Source organism: Lissotriton vulgaris, chromosome 7 (assembly GCF_964263255.1).
Source record: "Lissotriton vulgaris chromosome 7, aLisVul1.2, whole genome shotgun sequence".
NCBI classification, from domain to species: domain Eukaryota; kingdom Metazoa; phylum Chordata; class Amphibia; order Caudata; family Salamandridae; genus Lissotriton; species Lissotriton vulgaris.
The window spans coordinates 183,424,037-183,446,821 of NC_141695.1; the positions used below are offsets into that span (position 1 = coordinate 183,424,037).

Below are 22,785 nucleotides of genomic sequence, written 5' to 3' on the forward strand. Positions count from 1 at the left end.
GCTTAGGTGGTCCGGACGGGACCCTGTGGGCTCGCTCCAGTGTGAAGAATGAGGACAATCCCTCCGGCGCTACAACCGTCTTTAGCCACTCGTCAAGATAGGCCACCATGTCCTTCACCCCTTCAGTCTCCGGCACACCTACTATCCGGACATTGCTGCGTCGGCTTCTATTTTCGGCATCTTCCGCTCTTCTCTCCAGGGCTCGAATGCGGTCCAGGGCCTCCGTAAGCTTACTCTCTAGTACTTTTTGAGCTGGCGCTAGGACTGCAATCGTGGTCTCATTGTCCTTGACCCTGTCCTTCAGCTTGTCGTGGTCCGCCCAGAGCAGGCCCAGCCCCGACGCCACCTGTGCTATGTTGTTGTGGAGCGTGTCGTGCGTGGCCGTAATGGCCTCCAGAATGCGATCCTGCAACTGCTGCAGGACTTTGGGCTCCGCTGGGTCCCCCTCCGCAGTGTCCGAGGTCGCAGCCCCCTCCGCCTTAGCCCTCAGCTTCCCCATGATGTCAGGGCCCCGTCTCAGGCGTCTGTCCAATGTCCAGCGCTCCCCCCAGGCCACCGTAGACTCTCAGGTCTCCAACCGGCTATGCAGCCCTGTTGCGCGGCTGCTGCTGCCCCCTCCTGTGCGTGGTGTTGTGGCCTCTGGGGGGAGGGGAAAACCGGGGTCTCGGTCGGGCGTCTCTGTCCTGCGACCCAACGTGTGGCTGCCGCTGCCTCTCCCGTGCCCGCTGTTAAGGCCTCCGGGGGGGGGGGGGAGGGGGGGAAATATTGGGGCTCTCGATCCGCTCTCTCCGTGATGCGTCCCTCTCCGCTATTCCCCCAAAGGTCTATTCACACTCCAGGGAGCCTGGCCCTTCTGGGGCTCCTCCGCCGCTTTTGGGCCTGACAGTTGGTCCCCCCAGCGTTTCAGATCGTCCGCGATAGAGCCCGGGGGGTGGGGGGGCGGCGGCGCCCGCCTCCACTGGTCAAGTTCGTCACCCCCCCGGCCCGCTGCACGGTCACCGCTCCTCACCTCCTTGTGTCGCCTGGGTCTCAGGACTATGTCCCGTGCCTCTGGTTCCCCTGGGGCGGCACTCGGCACTTCTCTCCCGCCTCCACAGGCGCGTCTGGGCAGCCGTTTCCTCCAGCGCGGCCGCTCGCGTCTCACCAGCGGCCGGTCCCTCCTGCCGCGATAGCTGCAGCTATTAGGGTTGCCCAATCCTCGGGTTGTCGGGGAGCTGATTTCCGGATACCTTGTGGCTCGCGGCCGTCTCCGACCCCCAGGCCACGTTGCTGCAGGCGGCCCGGTCTGACTCAGCGCTCCCTGCACTCCGTCGCAGCCGCCATCTTAGGTGTCTCTTTCCCTCGGCTCCGGCCGCTCCGGGGCCCGGCGGCCACACTCGATGGAGCAGCCCTCGCTGATGCTCTCCGTCCGCCTCGCCAGTCACCACGGCCCGCCCTTCCAGCGCCGGGGTTTACACAGGCTCTCCGCCGTATGTAGCAGGATTTATCAGGGGAAGAGGCACGGAGCTCTGGGCTCACGCCGCCATCACCCTCGGCGCTCAAGCCACGCCCCTTCCTCATTGCATCCATTTTCATAATCTTCCAATGTCGCCACACGGTCGCCGATCTCCTTAACATCTTGCTTGTCTTCCTTGAGGTCAGCCTCCAGTTGACCTTTGAGCTCCTGCAGATCCTTGCGCAAGGACAAAAAGAGTGTGATAATTAAAGCTTTAGTAGCCGGGGCATCAGCCCCCTCTTGATTTCCCAGGCAAATAATCCTCTTGCACCGTCGCCACGGTGGCCCCCAGCGTGGGCTGCTGCAGGAGCATCTCCTTGAACGAGCGTTCCTTTTTCCGCCTAACGCTTGTCATTATGATTGGTCAGGGTCCTCCGGTACCTTTCTGAATACTTGGCTTTAAGCCAAGTGTCGTCAGACCTCAGACACTCACTTGCTCACCAAAGTTTGTGCCGGGGCACCTCCCACAGTGCAGTAGAGCTTGCGACCTCTGGGCCCCAGATATATACTGCTGTGTCGATCTAGTAGGGCCAATATGGGCAGGTCAACTCGCTCAATGCTTTGGCCTCAGGGAGGATCTACAGCCATGGGGAGGTCGTGTGTCTCACAGAGGAGGTGCAAAACAACAGGGCCAGCAGCGCCAGCAGTTGCGTTGATTCTACCCAGATTCTAGCCCTCGCTCTTTGAGCCCTCTCCACCACACCTGTGCTGGCGGGGATTCTCCCACCAGGAAGGTGCGCTTAGCTAAATGTAGAACCAGGAGTTATTGGCCCACATGCCAGCAAGTGAATCCCGGGGGCCCAAACTCTGCCTCTTAGGCTCCACAAATGAGCTGACCTCGACAAGCTCACAGGGGCTCCCACACTCCTAGGCACCCTGCTGAATACTCCTAAGCACACACACACCAGACCAGCAACGACTGAGGGGAGCAGGCAGCGGTAAATGACTCTCCGTCGCGCCTCCTCGCTGGCAGCCTCTGGGTCCCTTCGCCCATGCCCCAGGCCCCACACAGCGCACTAGGCTGGCTCAGGTCCATCGTTCCTCCCTGGATGCGGGCTTGTGTTGTTCACAGAGTTGGCGGTAGGTCTCTCAGCCTGCTTGTGTAGCCTCAACTCCCTTGGGACCGGGGGGATTCCTCCTGTTGCACCCCTCTCGCCAGGCCGCACTCCACAGTTCTCCAACAACTCTGGGCCCTTATTACATTGCCTTGCAGTGCTGTGCCTCCTTGATATTTTTTCCACCATCCGCCAAACTCTCCGTACTCGTGTGGTGCAGGCCAAAACTCTCAGAGCTGATGGGGGCAATAAGCGAGTTCAGAGCTCTCAGTACTTCCAGGGGGTCCGGGCAGGCTCTAGAGCCTGGCCTTCCTCCCTCCTGTTGGCAGTGGGCACGTAGAGCAGGCAAAAAACAAGGTGAAAGCTGTGGGAGAGGCCGCAAGGCACGCCCTAGGTGGCCGCCATCTTGGCCATGCCCGCAAGGCTGCATTTAAAGATGACAGCAGTCAACACAGAAGTGCAAAGTATAAGGTGGTGAAAAACATTAAGTTCTTCAACTGTTTCAGATGCAAGTCAGACCTAAACTATAGTAAATGTAAGGGTATATTTACCATGAAATGGTGCAGCTCGGCGTGCGAACAATTTTGCAGCACTGCATCATTTAAAAAATGCAGGGATGCGCTACTTTTACAAGAATACAGCACATTCCTTTGTTTTCCCTTGTGCTGGTGCTAAAAAGCTCTTTAGCGCCAACACAGACACACTTGCGCTATAGTGCAAGGGGGCCTGCGTTGCAGGAATGATTGTTTATGTGTAGGAAGGTGTCCCTTCCTGATCATAAACAGAAGGTGCCCCTTCAAAACACACCCTCGCGGCCTGTCCTAAGCGCAGAGATACCCCTTCGGGGGTCGATTCAAGTGCTATAGAAAGAAAGAAAGAAAGAAAGAAAGAAAGAAAGAAAGAAAGAAAGAAAGAAAGAAAGAAAGAAAGAAAGAATGGCGATTTGCTACTTCTTAGGGTGCTGCATTCAGTCATTATTTAATGATTGTTTTTGTGCAGGAAGGGATACCTTCCTGTACATAAACAATCATTAAAGTAATTTTGCAGAATGCAGCACACGTAGAAAGACTGAATAATGAGTAGAAATAGAAGTATTTTCCCCCGATGCACTAATCTAATGCCTGGTACTTAGTGGCATTTTTGGTGCTGCCTCAGATTTACGGATCCTTGTAAATCTGAGGAGGCGTGAAAAAGCAATGGGGGTTGCAATGGAACGCGCACACCAACACCCATTGCATGCCTCTTTCAAGCAGAAAACTGTGAAAAGGGTGCCATATTTACAAAGCAGCGTCAAACCACACAAAGGGCCCGATTCACAGAACTAACTTAAGACAAAATCCTAAACTTACTACCATTTTGGTATTCACAGAAGGCACTTACTCACTTAAGTATTCACAGAAGTTAGGACTCCTAACTGTAGGACTCCTAAATGTCTTCTGTGAATACAGAAAGTCTTAAAGTTAGGATTGTTCTCAGTTTAGGAGTCCTAAAGTTAGGAGTCCTAACTTTACTACTCCTAAACAGAGAAAAATCCTAACTTTAAGACTTTCAGTATTCATAGAAGGACTCCTAACTTCTGTGAATACTGAAATGAGTAAATGCCTTCTGTGAATACCAAAATGTGTAAGTGCCTTCTGTGAATACCAAAATGGTAGTACGTTTAGGATTTTGTCTTAAGTTAGTTCTGTGAATCGGGCCCAATGTTGCTTAATGGCACTTTGTAAAGATGATGAAGTGTAGTGCGCCACCGGAACATCTGAAAAATGTATGTTCCAGTGGAGCAATCCCCTTGTAAATATGCCCCTTAGACTATCAATGATCACTTTTTCTGTTATGGTCCTTGGCTACATACGTACATCAAGAACACAGAAGTGTTTGCTGATGAACATAGTCTGGTATCAAGGCATTTTGTGGAAGTGGTCTCACCTTACAACTGTGCGGAAGTCACATTCCTTGCTAACTAGGAACATTCTCTGATGAGGTTTGTAGCATTCAAAATAAAGATAAAACATCTGAACTTTATTCTAGTCTAGTCAGTTTACTTAATTGAATACACATTAGGAGTTTATTTTTGGATCAGAAAATCAGTATGAGGGAGTTCCTGTAACAACAGCAATATATAGGTGATTTGGAGGAACCCCACATTTCGGAACTAAATTCAAAAAAACATTTTGCAGGTACAAGTTCAAATCACAATTGAGTAAACTTGTAAATTGAATTACTCATGTACACCATTATCCGACCATAGTAATGTTATACATAAGTGAAGCTGCCACCAGAGGCCTGGAGTGGGTCTTCTTGGTCAGGGAAGCCCTAAAAATCTGTCCCTAGTCCATTCTCACAATGGAAACACTCACGGAGTTCCCATTGTGAGAATACAAATTCCCACGCAGGGACACTTTTTCTCTAGCACCAAATAGTTAATGCATTACAGACTTCGCAGACTTGTCATTTAGAAGACACAGGCACTCCATAAGGGTTTCTGGAAATCAGTAACTGGAGCACAATAGCGGCTCCCACCACTTTCAAGCAGAGCGAGAAGAGGAAACATAAAATGATAACATTAAATTATTATCATTTTATGTTCATCCTGCTTTGCAGGCGGGCGGGTGGGCGGGCGGGGCTGCATTGCTCTCGGAGCAGGGCAGGGGAGGAGTGGTATGCCCACTGCTAAGTGCGCAATGACTGTTTGTACCGCCCTCTCGGGCCGCCCAAACCAGTCACGCGCACTTTCCCAGTTCTCCATACAGCTTGCATTACAGCTTGCATGGAGAAAATGCCCAGGCCACCATTCCATGGTTGAGCATCAAACCAGGCCTCTCAAAACCAATCACAACACTGCAGCAGCGTTGTGATTGGTCAGGGAAGCCTGGGTGCCCACCAATCACAACGCTGCATTGCAGAGTTGAGATTGGTCAGAGGGGCCTGGCTGTGCTTCCTGATTCTGGAGGAGATCATGGGGCAGAAACACATGATTTAAAACAAAAAGTTTTTGCTTTGCATATCCTTGCGTGTCCCGCGCCTACGACCCCAACCTCTCCCTCCCCACCACCCTCGAGCCATGCCGGCCACCACTGTGGAGAAGGTTCCTACTGGAATAATTGTTATCTCCCGATCAGGATGCTCAATATAAAAGAGGAAGCCACGCAAAAAGAAGTCTCAGAGTAAGTCAGGCATCATGAGGTGTATTGTTGGGGGTATTTTATACCCCAACAAAACATAAGCGGGAACTCAAGCCAAAAATATAGGAGGGCTTTACACAAGGACACACTCACTCCTTGTGTATTTTAGGCATGGGGAGATTATGGGCCAGATGTAGGTGGCTAAATATTGGTCGGTAATGCTAGAATTCGGTAAATTACTGCATTACCGACCGGTATTTAGCCATGTGCAATGCAAATGAGTTCAAACCTACTTGCAAAATAAGAAATTGCTAAATAGCGATTCCTTATTTTGCTCTTGAATTTAAGGAATCGGAAATACTGATTCCTTAAATGCAATGTACGTAGCACTAACAATAATGCACTTCAGCCTTAAGGAATCGCTAATTACCACCAACTTCAAGTTGGTGGTAAGTAGCGATTTCCTTTAAAAAAGCACTTTTTTGCTTTTTTAATTGTTCCACATGTGCACACATGCACATTTCACGGGTGCAATAGGGTGTCCTTTGGACACCCTGGCACCCATGAAATACCTCCCGCTATTAGCGATTCGGCAATTCCGAATAGCCAATAGTGAATCTCTTCCCATTGATTCCTATGGGCCTCCGAGCCCATAGGAATGAATGGCTAGGTATTCCTTAATAACAAATCTCAATGAATTCTTTATTAAGGAATGTTAAGGAATCACTAATATTTTAGCGATTCCTACCTACATTCCATTTAGCGAGTCCTTAATAGCGATTCAGTAAAAATGGCTGTTAAGGACTCGCTAAATGTAAGTTGCTTACATCTTGCCCTTAGTCTTTTGTCCAGAATCACAGGATGTTGAGCTGACGCCGAGGCTTGAATCTGTTTCACAAGGTCAAAAGTTAGCCGCTCTGGCCGTTACACCGCACCCTCTACCGTCTCCTCTAAAAAGTGTGGATCTAACTAAGTGTGCCACCTTTAAAACAAGATCTTCTCTTCAGGTATCTCAGAACGACAGGGCACTCACGGCGGACGCATGACTGGCTAATATCTCATGTGGGGCTTGGACCCCAGCAGGCTGTTATCACCTCTCTCAAGTGCTCAGCTTAGGAAGGGCCCCTTGCTAAATTAACAGGCCAACAGGGAGACCACCAAAAGCAGCAAAGGAGAGTGAGATGTCCAGACTCAACAGTCCAGTTTGAGGTTCACTATACCCAGTAATAAAATTATGCTACATCATTATGGTAAAGCACACAAAGCGTAGAACACCATATAAAGACATGCTCATTAGAAAACCTGCCTTTGAATGTGTTCTTTAGATATGATTGATACTTACACTCCACACAAGCAGTGATGGAGCTAAATTTAGATCCATGTATATTGCTTGCTCCACAGTAGTAGTCACCATCATCACTGGATGTTACATCACTGAGGGTCAGTTGTAGAGTATTAGTAATGCCTGCAGATTCCCCCAGGATCCTTTCCTCCTTCTTCCAGGTGAGAGTGGAAAGGGGGTTACTGTCCACCGTGCAGACCAGAGTATAATCGAAGCCTTCTCGCATTACCATAGGAGACACAATAGTTGTTTCTGTTCCACCTGAAAAGCATGTAACAACATATTGCAGTGGGGTTATCTTTGCATTTACTTTTACATAATATAAATGGCTTCCATACCGTTAGAAGGTCATCCTTTTGCCCTGTTTACCTCCATTTGTTTCTGAATTATATTGGTGGTTACTGACTCTGACTGTGCCCTGGGCTCTGCTAACCAGCCTGAGGGCCAGTGCTATGTTTAGAAGGGTATATGTACTAGGGTACACTTACAATTGGCAATGACAAACCTTTTAATCCCTAGTAGATAATAGGTGCAATATACCTACATGTTCTTAGTATATAATAGGATGGGAATGTTTAGAGGCCCAGCAGATTTCCTGCACTTGCCTGTTTGCATTGCTGTGTGCCTGCTGTCCTTTTAAAGACAGTCCTGCCTTTCAGCCTGCTTTTAAAAGTAACTTCTTCAATTGATATTGACAGACCTTAAAGGTCTGCATGTGTACACTGCTGAGTGCCTGCTGTCATTTTATCGGCAGCCTGGCTTTGCAGACTGTCTTTAAAAGTAAAATTGTGTGCAAACTAGACTTTGTTGGTATGGGCAGTTTCAAAGTGATAATCTACCATAATTGTACATATTAGGCAACCCCCAGGTCTCCCATAGGTGTCCAGCGGTAGGGGTCATATAATAATAAGCAGGGACCTTTTAAATGATGATGTATGTGTCCTGGTGAGGGAAAAACGTTCCCCATTCTAGATACTAAGCTCCATTGGCATTGCAACATTTTATTTAGATATCACTTTTGCTAGGAAAGGAGTTAACATGTTATTCAAGGACGTAAAAGATTGGTATTATTAACTGCAACTACGTGCCCCTGTTTAATTTATTATAACTAGTAGAGTTATGGAATTTTCTTTGCTGTATGCCAAAATTCAGCCTCCTAGTGGTCTTTGCTGATTGGTGAGCTTTAACAGGCTTAGCAAGGCTGTGTTGATAGGTGATGAGTGGCCTGGCAGCAGCAAAACCCACGGCTGATCCTCAAGTATTTCAAGTACTTAGTAATTACTGTCCTATTTCCTTGCTACCCCTACTGGGTAAGCAATTGGAAATTATAATAAATAGGCAGCTGAGTTTATATCTTGAATCCTACAAAATTCTGGACCCCTCACAATCAGGTTTTCGTTTGAGTTTCAGTACTAAGATTGCTATTCTGGCTGCGACTGACTCCCTTAGGCAGGTAATGGATGCTGGAGGATCAGTAGTATTGATCCTATTAGATCTCTCCGCAGCGTTTGATACCATCTAGCACTCCAAGCTTGTGGAGAGATTATACTCCTATGGTATCCAAGGTACAGCCTTAAAATGGCTACAGTACTTCATGTCAGACAGACAACAAACCATTATGCTAGGGCCCTATTTCTCAGAAAAGATGGGCCTGGATAAGGGCGTACCTCAGGGTTCTTGTCTAAGTCCGACCTTATTTAATATATATATGGCCCCTCTGGCAACAATTGTAGAGCAGCTCAGATTTGAGATAGTTTCATATGCTGACGATACTTAGTTCATGTTTACTGTCGGCCCCAATTTAGAAACAGGGAAAATCTGTTTCGCTGCCGGAATGCTTGCAATTTCCAGCTGGATGACGGAGAATTGCCTTCAATTAAAACCAGCAAAAACTGAGGTCATGTTAATGAGGATAGCCTCAACTATTTGGTCGGATGAATGGTGGCCCCAACAGCTGGGAACAGCCTCCGTACCCAAAGAATGTGTAAGAAACCTAGGACTAAAACTTGATCGGACATTAACAATGAAAGATCATATTGCTGCCACGACCAGTTCTTGCTATTACAGCCTGCGTCTTCTGCGCAAGATCCTTCCCAATCTGCCTATTATCTGTCATAGAACTTTGGTTCAGGCCATGGTGATTAGCAGATTGGATTACGGGAACCCTCTGCTGGCCGAAGTAGGAAAGACCTTGCTTGCTAAACTACAGGTGATTCAGAACACTGCTGCAAGAATCATTCTGAATCACCCGGATGGCTCCCCCTCTGGCCCTCTGTTGAAAGAGCTGCACTTGCTACCAATGAGGAAGCAATCATATTTTAAAATCTGTATTCTTACCTACAATGCCTTGAAAGGCAAAGGTCCCTGCTATCTGCAAAGGAAACTTACAAAACACGTACCCGGTTGAAATCTTAGATCCAGTACACTAGCTCTCCTACAGGTGCCCCAAATACGCCTTAGTCGGATATATGATGTTACAACGCGGACTGTAACAACGCATACCGTTACAACGCGGATTTTACAACGCGGATACTGTAACAACGCATGTATTTACAACGCATTTTTTTACAACGCAGGTACCTTTACAACGCAGACCATTACAACGTAAGTATTGGTAAGTATATATTAATATTAATATTATAATCGTAAATTAATTTTAAAAAATATAAATTAATGTAATTTTATTTAATTTAATTTCCGTTAATTCATTTAATTTAAAATTAATATTACATTATTTTTACCCTGTACCCCTGTACCCCTGAAACTCAAAACTGACCCTCAACCCCAAAAATAAATTTAAGTAATTTAATTTATTTTAATTTAAATTAATTATTGTAATTTAAAAAATAAATTAAGTTATTTTTACCCTGTACCCCTGTACCCCTGAAACTCAAAACTGACCCTCAACCCCAAAAATAAATTTAACTAATTTAATTTAATTTAATTTAAATTAATTATTGTAATTTAAAAAATACATTAAGTTATTTTTAGCCTGTACCCCTGTACCCCAAAAACGCAAAACTGACCCTCAACCCCAAAAATAATGTAATGTAATTTTATTTAATTTATTTTCTATTAAATAATTTAATTTAAAATTAATTTTAATTTATTTTTACCCTGTACCCCAAAAACTGAAAACTGACCCTGAACCCTAAAAATACCCCTTTACCCAAAAACTAAAAACTGACCCTGAACCCCAAAAAAACCCCTTTTCCCAAAAACTAAAAACTGACCCTGAACCCCAAAAATACCCCTTTACCCAAAAACTGAAAACTGACCCTGAACCCCAAAAATACCCCTTTTCCCAAAAACTAAAAACTGACCCTGAACCCCAAAAATACCCCTTTACCCAAAAACTGAAAACTGACCCTGAACCCTAAAAATACCCCTTCACCCAAAAACTGAAAACTGACCCTGAACCCTAAAAATACCCCTTTACCCAAAAACTGAAAACTGACCCTGAACCCTAAAAATACCCCTTTACCCAAAAACTGAAAACTGACCCTGAACCCTAAAAATACCCCTTTACCCAAAAACTGAAAACTGACCCTGAACCCTAAAAATACCCCTTTACCCAAAAACTGAAAACTGACCCTGAACCCTAAAAATACCCCTTTACCCAAAAACTGAAACTGACCCTTAACCCTAAAAATACCCCTTTACCCTAAAACCCAAAACTGACCCTAAACCCTAAAAATACCCCTTTACCCCAAACATATAACATTTAACATATAACTATATACTTACCAATACTTACGTTGTAATGGTATGCGTTGTAAAGGTACCTGCGTTGTTAAAAAATGCGTTGTAAAAACATGAGTTGTAACAGTATCTGCGTTGTAATAGATGCGTTGTAACAGTAGTGCGTTGTAAAAAATGCGTTGTAACAGGTGCATACCGTCTTAGTCGTACAGGGGTCAACACTTTTTCGTACCTTGCTCCAGGACACAGGAATAAATGACCTATTGCTCTGCGTGAAATTTCCACCTGCAGTGCAGTTAGGAAACAATTAAAACCTTACCTGTTTTAATTTTGTATGGTCTGATCTCCCAGTTTCAGGTTTGTCTCGAAGTAGAGCCGAGATGAGTTGTGCGCTATAAAAGTAAAGCTAACATAACATAACAGAGGTTAATTTATGACGACATTTCTGTAGCTGTGGAAGTTAGGTCTTTGACAGGGGAGTAGGTAAATCAAACTGAGTGCAAAGATAGAGCAGTTCAGTAGGGCAGGCCATGCATACCTATCCCCACATCCTGTGCCCCAGCCAGATGGCAGGCTTAGGATTGGAATTGCTAAATTCCTGGGGAAGAGAGCTAATGGAAATGAGCCACACTGTGGGTTGGGGAACTTAACCCTCACTCCTCTGGAGAGAAATCATTCATGCTGGATTTTCTCCAAGCCATCTCAAAATTGAACTCAGGCTCTCCTCTCGATCCCTGTCCACCTCTACTACTTAAGGCCATAAAAGACGAGGTCAACCCAATGATCAATTCAATATTGAACTCTTCCCTGCAAACAGGAGACATCCCCACATGCTGGAAGGTCGCAGTAGTCAAACCTCTCCAAAAAAAATCTATCCAGGACCCCACGACACTGTCAAACCTTCGACCCCATATCACTTCTCCCAGCATTATGTAAACTTACAGAGACATGCGTAAACAAACAGCTCACCGCATACTTAGAGAACAATAGCCTTCTTCATCCAAATCAAGCAGGTTTCCGCTCTCACAACTCCACTGAACCTGCCCTCATCTTCTCGACGGAAACAATCAGGGCCGCTTTGGATCAGGGCAAAAGAGCAGTCCTGATCCTACTGGATTTATCCGCAGCATTCGACACGGTGTCCCACGATATTCTACTTCATCGCCTGAGTAGTGCAGGCATAGGGGGCACCGTGCTGAAATGGTTCACCAACTTCCTGAGACAAAGAAAACAGACCATCTTCCTAGGGCCATATCACTTTGAGGCAACGGAAGTTCAATCTGGGGTACCTCAGGGCACCAGCTTAAGCCCTATATTGTTCAACCTATACATGGTCCCATTATTGAAACTCATCTCCTCCTTTGCTATCAGTTCAATAGCCTATGCCGATGACACTCAACTAGTTTTAATCCTAGATGAGGACGCAGCAATTGCCGAACGCTCCCTTAGGGATTGTCTGAAAGCCACTTTTGAGTGGATGAACATAAACCATCTGAGATGTAACACCGCAAAGACCGAAATCCTACCCTTCGGGAAAAATAATCTGTTTTCTCCCCAAACCTGCTGGCCATCCAATGCCGAAGCCTCGCCGAGCACTATAAAGAGTGCCCGAAACCTAGGAATCAAATTTGACGAGGCAATATCCTTCAAGCAACAGACCAGTGAAGTGGCTGGCTCCTGTTTCAATGTCATCAAGAGTCTTCGGAAATTCTTCGACTTCCTTCCCCTATCAGCCAGGAAAACATTAGCGGTGGCATTAATCACATCCAGGCTAGACTATTGTAATGGTCTATATGTAGGGGCCAACAAAGCCTTCCTAAGAAACGCCGCAGCAAGATTAGTCCTAAAAATGCCAAGAAAGTCCTCAGCATCTGCAGCTCTTGACATTCTCCACTGGCTCCCCATTCAAAAGAGAATCCTGTTCAAACTATTGATAATTTCCTTTAGGGCATTCCATAAAAGAGGCCCAACTTACCTGCTTAACAATTTCAATCGTTACCACCCCGGACGTCATCTGAGATCTGCTACGGCCAATCTAATGATTATCCCAAAATTCCGACTGGCCAATAGAGGGGGAAAGTCCCTAGCGGTCAAAGGCTCTAAAGCATGGAACAAACTCTCATCTCAAATCCGTGAAATCTCTTGCGAGAGCAAATTCAGGAAAGCCATCAAAACCTGGATCTACAACCAAACAGCCACCACCTGTAAAACCCTGGTTTAAAACTGAAACGTCTCTAGGGGTCATTACATCTCCCACCCCTTTTTTGGACTACACAAACCACAACAAGTGCCAAGATGCTCCTCGGAGTGATAGAGCGCTATATAAATTCCTAATCAAATCAAATCAATTTTGGAAGTGCAGTACTTTGTTGGACAAGAAGATGTCACACTATGGAGGAAATTGACATGCTTTTGGGTGGCACCCAACATCTCAATGGTCAGAGGTCCTACCGCGTGTTACCCCAGAACACTGACTAAGTATATAAGAGCTGCATAGTCTCTTAGATCTGCTGTCTGAAACTACAAGGACAAGAATTACTGCCCTAATGGAATCTGGATCGGCATCCAAAGGCATGCACTCTGAATGACTGTGCCTGCACAATCTGGTACTACAGCCCTGTGGACTGTTCCTTGCTTCAAGAAGGATAACGGAGTGAATTCCCTGCAAGCTATAGATTAACAGAGCCCCTATGAAACATCTCCACCAAGAGTCCCTATCCTGGAGTGCGTTCTGTGTACTTTTGAGGATTTGTGGCCATTGTAGTCTAGCCATCCCAAGGATCACCTAGGAGATTCCAGACCTTTGGATTCGTTTTTGGGGCACTTTGAACATACAAAGAGAGTTGAGGAAGAGATTCCTGAAGTTTCCAGAACTTTAGAAAACTTTTGTGAAAAAGCTCCATGAGGTGACAGATTCGACATCGAGAGTCAAGCCAACTACCTTCAACCGCGGCCCGGCCAGGATTTCAGGTTAGTCCAAGCTGAAAGTTCCAGACTTCCAGGGTTTGACCCAGGTCTCGTAGAAAAACAAGTTGGCGGACCTTCACAGAATCCGGCCTGTTGAGGAGAGTTGAGGGACTTCTAAAAAAAAAGCTCACAAAAGGTTCCTAAGTGTGAAGGTAAGGTAAAATTTTGACCGGGGCCGTCCCACTTGATGTATTTGACCAGGGCTCCATCGTGGTCGGCCTTAAACTTTGACTTTGTTTCAGACAAGCATGACCAGATGTCCCAGAGTGCCGCTGTAGGACTGGGTTCAAACTGGGGTGGCATGGTGAGCAACAGAACAATGGATTAAACCCAGATCTTTGTGACTGTGGGTGAATGCTTGTAGTGTTCAGCATTCTGTCCATCATTTGTCCCTTTTGCTCTATGGGTTTAAGCACTATAAAGTGGTTAATCTTTCAAAATTCATATCTGCGGTTCCCTACATTGGATTTTAGTCATTTTGATGTCTATTTGCTCATAAAATTATTACCTATTTTATGAATTGGTGTGGGATTTTTATTGTATGTTGTGTCTTACTTATGTGATGTATTGATGTTTTTAAATGTTTTACATTCCTGTCTCCTAAGTTAGGCCCAACTGTTCATTGTCAGCTAGCAAGGGATGAGCAAGGTGTTAATTTACTGATACATTTACTGGACCGCATACTGTGTTAGTGGCATTGGCCCACATGCATCATTGTTACATTTTGCGATTTCTTAATTGCGAAAATTAAGGAATCGCAATTAAGAAATCGCAAAATGCTATACATTAAAAAATCGCAATATTTTTTATGATTCGGTATTTTTCCTTAATTGCGATTCACAATTTGCGAATCGCAATTAAGGAAAACCCTTCCCATTGATTCCTATGGGCCAAAAGGCCCATAGGAATGAATGGAAAGGCATTCACATTTTGCGAATTTCGATTGCGAATCGCAAAATGTGAATGCAATTTCAAGGGTGCAGGGGGGTCCAAAGAACCCCTCCCTGCACCCCTGAAATGTAACTTTAAATGCAATTTACACACACACATGACCCAAGGACATGTGTGTGTGTAAATTAAAACGTTCAAATATGCAACTAGTGCATGTTTGAAAGTTTTTCGTAAATTAGAATGAAGTTTAACTTCATGCTAATTTACCCCTTCCAAATAGCGAATTCGCAATTTAAAAATAATCATGCATTGCATTTAAGAAATCTCAAATTGCGATTTCTTAAATGCAATCACAATTTTAGAAAGCGCAACATGGTGACTTGTGGATGCACACTGTTGTTTCTCTACAACATCTTTTACCGCAGCACGATCTACCCATACATATTCCATATTCTTCAACCAACCTGGAACTTCCTTCACACCTGGTTCATGTCCCTTAGGAGAAACAAAAGGAGAAACTCCCGTTATAGAATGCGGTGTGACTCTATATGACCACACTGACTTATTGAGCTCTTCAGACCGTAGCAATTCATTCACTAGAGAGAGTTGAATATTGTCCATTAACAAATGGTTAATTCTCTCAACCAAACCATTGGCTTGCGGCCTAAACAATGCAACTCTCTCATGATTAATTCCCATTTTACATAAAAATTCCTTCATTCGTCTAGAAACCAACTCAACTCCATTGTCCGACACCAACGTCTTCGGTATTCCCTCATTCATGAAAACTCTTTCATAAAACAAATCACTTTTCCAGTTTCAATGCAATCAGTGGACTCCACCACAAACCATTTGGAATGGTAGACCACAAGAACCATCAAATATTTGTTACGAGATCCCAATTTTGAAATGGGACCGAGAAAGTCAATCACCACTTTCTCCCAGGGGCGTTCTGGAAATTCCATACAAGCAAGGGGGGGTTGTCTAACAACCTTATTGTTATCACTCCTAGCACATGCGTAGCATTTCTTAACAAGATCGTCAATATCATTGTCCATCCCTGGCCACCAGAAGGACTCTCAAATTCTTCTCTTGGTCATATTCCTCCCCAAGTGCCCCTCATGTGCTGTATCCATTATCTTACTTCTCACCTTAGTCGGTGGTACCAATCTCTTCCTTCTCCATAACTTACCTTCACTTACGCTCAACTCACCCTCAACATGATAAAACCCTCTGAAACGAACATCACAAAATTCCTTAGACCATTCATCTGACACACACTGCATGACCTGACCTATTATCTCATCATCAGACATAGCACTGTCCTATTCTTCCTTAACAAATGCTTGAACCTTATTGCACCTAATCAAACCATCCACATCCTCAAACTCTTCTCTAACAACATCTACTGGCATTCTAGATAAATAGTCCGCTACCACATTTTTTAATCCGTTCATGTATTCCATTTCAAAATTGTACTCAAGTACAGACAAGATCCACCTGGAAATTCTGGGAGTGACATTGCATTCCAAACCTCTCCCACCTCTAAACAGGTGCACTAGGGGTTTGTGATCAGTGCTTTCCCTGAATGGCAAACCCCCCAAAAAGTATCTAAAATGCTTGATACCCCAAGTCCATGCAAGAGCTTCTCTCTCAATGACAGAATACGAGCTTTCAGCACCCTGAAGTCTTCTTGATGCGAGACCTATGATTCTCTCCACACCATCATGAATTTGAAACAACACAGTCCCAATTCTTACTGCGCTAGCATCAGTAGTGACCAAAATTTTTGACTTGACATCAAAATGCCCAAGGTTGGTGCATGTAAATTTCCCTCCTTCTTCACATCTGAACGCTTTCTCACACGCATCATTCCATTCAAATGCAACTCCATTTTTCATTAATAGTCTCAAAGGTTCTACTACTTCTGAAAACCCCTTTATGAACTTAGAACAATACTCAGCAAGTCCCAGGAAGTACTTCAATTGGTCCTTGTTTAGGGGAGTTGGAGCATCATTTATTGCTGAGACTATACTTTTCTTCGGTTTTATTCCCAATCCAGATATTTCATGTCCTAAATAGGAAAAGCTGTCTGTTTTTAGTTGAGATTTTTATTTTTTTATCGTCAACCCATGTCTCTCCATATGCCCCAATACCTCAGTTAAAACCTTGTCATAATGATCATAACTCTTTCCAACAATCAATACATCATCTTGGAAGCACAGAACATTGCTCATATCACCAAGGATCTGCTGCATGATCCTTTGAAATACCGCTGAGGCAGACGCTAAACCAAACGGCATCCTGCAGTAATGAAATGCCACCAGCGGTGTTACAAATGAGGTGAGATGTCTGGACTCTTTATCTAAATCAATCTGATGATATGCAGAAGACATATCTATGACACTGAAAACAACACCTCCTCCCATTGCAGTTAACATTTCAGATATATTTGGCAGTGGTTATCTGTCTACTCAAATGTTCCTATTAAGGTCACATAAATCCATACAGAGCCGAATCTTGGCTCCCCCATCCTTCGGTGCGACTACAATGGGCGCAAGCCATTCTGAGGCTTCAATGGGCTTGATGATGTTCATTTTCAGTAATTTATCGAGTTCTTCCTGGAGTGGACCTCTCATTAAATAAGGCACATTTCTCACTTTGTGAACCACTGGTACAGCATTTTTCTTGAGGATGATCTTGTGAGAAAAACCCCTTAATTTCTCCAGTTCATCAGAGAAAACATTTGAAAATGTCTTCATAATATCAGTTTCAAAACCATCAATGTTAAGAATAGGCAAATATGAAATTGTCTCAGTTGCATTAGGATTGAGAAAAATTCCCAAGTCTTTTTCGTGACGCCAACCTAGTAAAATAGAACCCTGTTTTGTTAGATACACCCGTCTAAACACTTTCCTGCCTGAAAAACTTATCACCATCCACTTAAGTCCTAGAATAGCTATGGTTTTTCCACCATAGCCAACCGCTTTGTTAGCGGGCAAATCCCAAGAATTCACATCACTCTCATTACTTCAAACTTTAAGATACATTTCTTTAGACAATAATGTATATAAACTACCAGAATCAATCAACATTCTGACATCTTTAGTACCAGGGTGCTTCACATCCTTACTATCAAAATGTATAAGGCAGTGGGGCTTCTCAAGCTTATCGGAACTTTCAGTAGCTACTTCCACATCACAAACAGATTTTGAATTACAATTTTCTTGTATAGATGATCCCTCAACGCACAACATCAATTCCTGAATATTTTCGCAAGTGTCATCTATTTCATTAACATATTGAGTGTTAGCATTACAAGCTTTTGCAATATGTCCCCTTTTTCCACATGCCCTACAAATTGCATTTCTGGCCATGCACTTTGAACTAGATGCAATATGCCCAGGAGCTCCACATCTGTAACATTTAACAACACGTGAATTCGATTGCTGTGCAACGATAGTAGAACAAGACATCCCAAAGGACTTGTTGAAAGGTTTAGGTTCGAATTTCCCCATATTCTTTAAGATTTTTATCTCATCAATGCATGCATGAACCTGTGAATTCTTTGAATTTAAATCTTTTGAATCAGAATCTTTCACTATGGAGCTGGTACACTTATCCATTTCCTTGATCCAGAGATCCGTATTCGCTAGACCTTTAGCTATTTGTATGGCTTCTAATGTACAATCCTTAATAAGTAACTTTTCCCATACTCTCTTGTTATTGGTACACCTAACAATTTGATCACATATAAGTGAATCACCCAAACCTTCAAATTGGCAATTTAAAGATAACCCTCTCAACGCAGCTACGTAAGTTGCGATGTCTTTTTCAACTTTTTGTACACGACAAAGAAATGTGTGCCTCTCTAACACTGTATTAATCTTGGTAATAAATCTCTTCTCTAACATTTGCATGCTCATATCGTAGACATTAATTGGTTGCCCATTTCCCATCTCTAAGGATATCTCAGGTAAGTCTTCATACAAACGTCGACCTTCAACACCCAAATGGTGAAGTAAAATTGCTTGTTTCTTTTATTCCTTCCAGGGTATAGCGGGTATAGCGGGTTCACCTGGAGTAGGAAGAAAAGAAGGAGGTGCAGCTAAACTCTGATCGGCCATGAAGAAAGTCAAGCAAAGAAATTCACTTCAAATCTAAATACATACAATGCAACCTGAAAGGGAAACAACTTTAGGAAAACAATAAATTAAAATAATTTGATAAAATAATAAATTACTGTCACTCCCGGTGATTTGTGAAGTAAATTCGGTGTTAAGAGTTGATAGTTGTTCTTGCCGAGTTCTCCATTCTGTATTATATCCACTTTTAATTGAAAAATTGTTATTTATTGTGATACAACGTATTGCACAAGTTTTAGTGAAGTTGATCGCCGACGAAGCAGGTGCGCGAATGCTGCGAGTGCAACACACCGGTATCTAAGATACCAGTGCGGCTTTAGAAAGATGCAAGTTCCGATCATTATGATCTTCGTAAGATGCGGCTTAATGGTAACCCAATCCAATAATATACAAACAGTCCCAAGATGTAAAATGCTAATTTCTGTTTGAAAACAGTTTGGAAAATGCTAATTTTTTGCTTGATTTCCTTTCCTTTCTTTTGTATATTTCTATGTGACGCAGGCTCTAAATAACATCTCAAATCCACACCATAAGAGTACAGGTTTTGTTTTTTAACAGCAGGTTATTTTCTAGAGCATACAAATGATCTCAGTCTAGTTCTTAGAATAACATGAGTTCCATAGGGTGCAGTGAAAGTTAATCAGTGGCAAATCAAAGAGAGTCCAAGAGAAATAGGAGGGTAAATCCAAGATAAGAGGAAAAGTCACTTTTATGTTGAAGTAGCTTAAAGAAGTGAATACTCATCAGATACAAAGTACATACCAGTAACCAGGTATCATGAAATATACTTAAAATCCTTGAAATCTTGAAAAGTTGAAATGTATACCAATTCCAGGTATCATCCAGGGGTGGAGGTCCTTGATGTCTGTCCCCTGCAAAGATATGTCATCATCGCCAATGTAAAGATGTCTCCAACGCAGGAAACAAGTTGGTAAATCTTTATTGGTGGTAGAAGAGAAACAGACCTCCAGCTTCTTCTCCAGCTCCACTGTCTATTAACTTACTTCAAGTAACAACATTCCAATCACCTAGCAACAGTTTATCATTCCATTAAGAATAAATCCCCACCATTACCCTTCCGATCACCTTGCACGTGGCGTCTATTAGAGAGATCGGCCTATTACATGTTGGGTCATTTCTGTTTCCCTGTTTAAAAATTGGCACCAACACTGCTTTTTTCCAAGATAGTGGGATTTGGCCTACTATGACTGCTCTAAAAACATTTAGTATCAATGGGTCCCGTATCACTGGATTTCTTTTAAAGAAGTCCAAGGGTGCCCCATCTGGCCCTGGGGCTTTGGAATCAATACCTTTTCGCAGGGCCTCCTCCACTTCACTTAGAGACAGGGATGCACTTAGCTGCTGAGCAGATTCAGGATTAAAACATATATCTGTCTGATAATCCTGGGGAATAATATCCTTGGTGTTAAAAATCCTAGACTAGTGAGACTCCCAGGCTGTCCCTGTCATGTTAGTTTCCACGCTCCTAGTTTCATTTGTAAAAAGTGGGTGGTTTATCACCTCCTGGAAGATCCTGGGATCCCTTAGGGCACTTGCTTTTTCTAGATCATCCCAGGCTTGGCGTCTAAGTTCGTCCTTTCTACTTTCTATTGTCTTCCAATAGGACTGTCTGGCTTCCATTATCGAAGCCCTATCACAGGGAACTACACTTAATGCTTTTTTTTAGAGCTTTATTTGCCGCTGAGCACTAAGTGTTACACCATTTGAGTTCGGGACAGTTATGTTTTTTCTCTCATCTTAACAGATTTTTGGCTACGTCTTTGCCAATGGTTTCAAAACTCTGTATAATGGAGTCTGGGGGGACTATATGAGTTAGACAGGTCATCACTTGAGTTAGGTTTGTCCTGATAACATTCTCCTTGAAATTGACATGGTATATCGTACTCCACATTTACCTTACCCCTTGATTACGATTACATTTTATTGGGCAATCTACAGCCCTCCCTTTCTGTGCCGTAGCTTTTAGAAAGGCTATTAGAGGATTGTGGTCACTGGCCAGGTTAGAGATCAACATGGAATCAATAGTGCTGGTTCTCCCCCCCTGAAATGTAGGAGGAGACTAAATCGACCAAATTGTTAGCCAAAGATAAATCATTTACTATAATAATTGAGTTTACTGCATCACCCTGCGTAGTATGTATAAAGTGGGCTAGAGGTTGTTCATAAAAATCTAGGAGCCCATTTGCTTTATTACCACTGTGCTAACATAAGGTGCAATTGAAGTCTCCAACCCAGATGATACATAAGGGGTTGAATTGTAATGCTGTTTTGTCAATTTTTTCTTTAAGTGAATTTATAACCCAAGAGCTTTGAGGGTCAAAAATATTGCAGTACCAATTGACTGATAATAAAGTTACATGAATCAGATTAAAACACACAATTAGCTGGTACCAATGGGAGTCAATTAATTTTTCTATTACAACAGCTTCACACTGTACCTAGTGTAGTGTAGTTCCAATATTCCCAATAGGCTCTGCGCATTGTAATAATATATACTATAGAATTGACGTAGGACTTAGGTCTACTAGGTCTCTACCGAATATATCAGACTTAATTGTCTGTGCCAGCTAGCTCAGAGGTCACTAGAAACTTTCTCGAATGAACACAAAGGTATTAGTTTCTGACAACCGCATAGGCATGACAACTTTATTTCCCAAGAATAAGAAATGTATCTCTAGAGTCGCGGAAACAATAGATAAGTATTTCACTCAGTCAATCGTGCATGCTTCATTTCACCAGAGGTGGAGAGAAATAGAGAGACGGGCGTTTTCAATAAAAGGATTTATTGAACAGTCTTCTTTCTCTTGCAGAAGAAATGAACTGCTACAATCATAATACTGGCTGCAAAGTACAATGCATTCAGTACGAAGAGTATTATAAAATAATACTGTAAAAGCATGGTTTGGTTTCTAAGCCATAAAATACATACATAAATACATAAATACTAAAAGTACTCAACTGGTGCTTCTAAAATACACCTACCCCGATGTATCTAACCTAGGTCTAGTAGGAGGGAAGAAGTAAGTATGGTGTAGCAACCCGACCCTACTGTACTCGGGTGGTAAAGAACATTTATCATACGCAGGAGCCACCCTCAATGAAGGTTCCCTGAGATTCCCAATTGTAACGGGGAAGTTAACGGAATCATTGAAAGAATCATGTGAAGTCTCCTCCGACCTACCCCCTTTAATGGATGGTCAATCTAGTTCTGCTAGGTTGCTTAATGGCACAAATCAATTTCCATGAAACCAGGGTTGGAGCTGAAGGTGTTGATTTATCATGGGGCATCTCTCTTCTTCCATATTATAAATTACAGATTTGGGTGGTGGATACATGTCTAATATTGATTTTACCAGGCCTGGGGATCTAAAGGTCAGCTCAACACAATCCTCTGTCAGTTTCTTAATAGTTGCACCTACCCACCCATTCCTGCGGGCCATCTTGAATTTTGAGAATAAGAGTCTGTTATCAAACCCTGTTTTTATATTTAGAAAGTGCAGTGCCTTATTTCTTAGAGGAGACCAGTGTTCCCTCTGGCCAGATGGCAACAGGGGAACATTGGCTAACACAATTATGTAAGGTGTAGTTTGTGGGGGAAGGTGCAGGTTGATATCTGTGCCACTTGTGATTAAGGGCCATATGTATCAACATTCCGTTTTGCGATTCCTAAATAGCGATTTTGAAGGAATCGGTATTTAGAAATCGCAAAATGGTATGTATGTAGAAAATCGCTTCTTTTTAGCGATTCCTTAAAATTCCATAATTGCGATTAACAAATTGCTAATCAAAATTAAGGAATAATTTCCCATTCATTCCTATGGGCCAGAAGGCCCATAGGAATGAAGGGGAAATTGCAAATCACAATTTGCTAACTGCAAATTGTGAATATTTTCAAGGGTGCAGGGGTGTCTCAAGAACATCCTGCTGCACCCCTGAAAATGACATGTGTGTGCATATGGCGCACATACATGCCCCAAGGGCATGTATGAGCGTCACATGGCACCTTTTGATTTTTAAAAAAATGCTTTTTTTAAAGAATTTGCAA

General features: G+C 43.4%; 1 protein-coding gene across 3 annotated transcripts in view; it reads right to left on the minus strand.

The window, feature by feature from the left end:
* Positions 1-22,785, minus strand: part of LOC147701147 (sialic acid-binding Ig-like lectin 13) — a 506,089-nt gene that overhangs the window by 249,987 nt on the left and 233,317 nt on the right. For 2 of the 3 annotated variants that reach the window (XM_086929909.1, XM_086929908.1), the window contains exon 6: positions 7,015-7,275. The exons of the other annotated variant lie outside the window; for it this stretch is intronic. In XM_086929909.1, the coding sequence (XP_086786035.1) occupies positions 7,015-7,275 (261 nt within the window). The remainder of the gene's footprint in view (positions 1-7,014; positions 7,276-22,785) is intronic. 3 annotated transcript variants of the gene reach the window in all.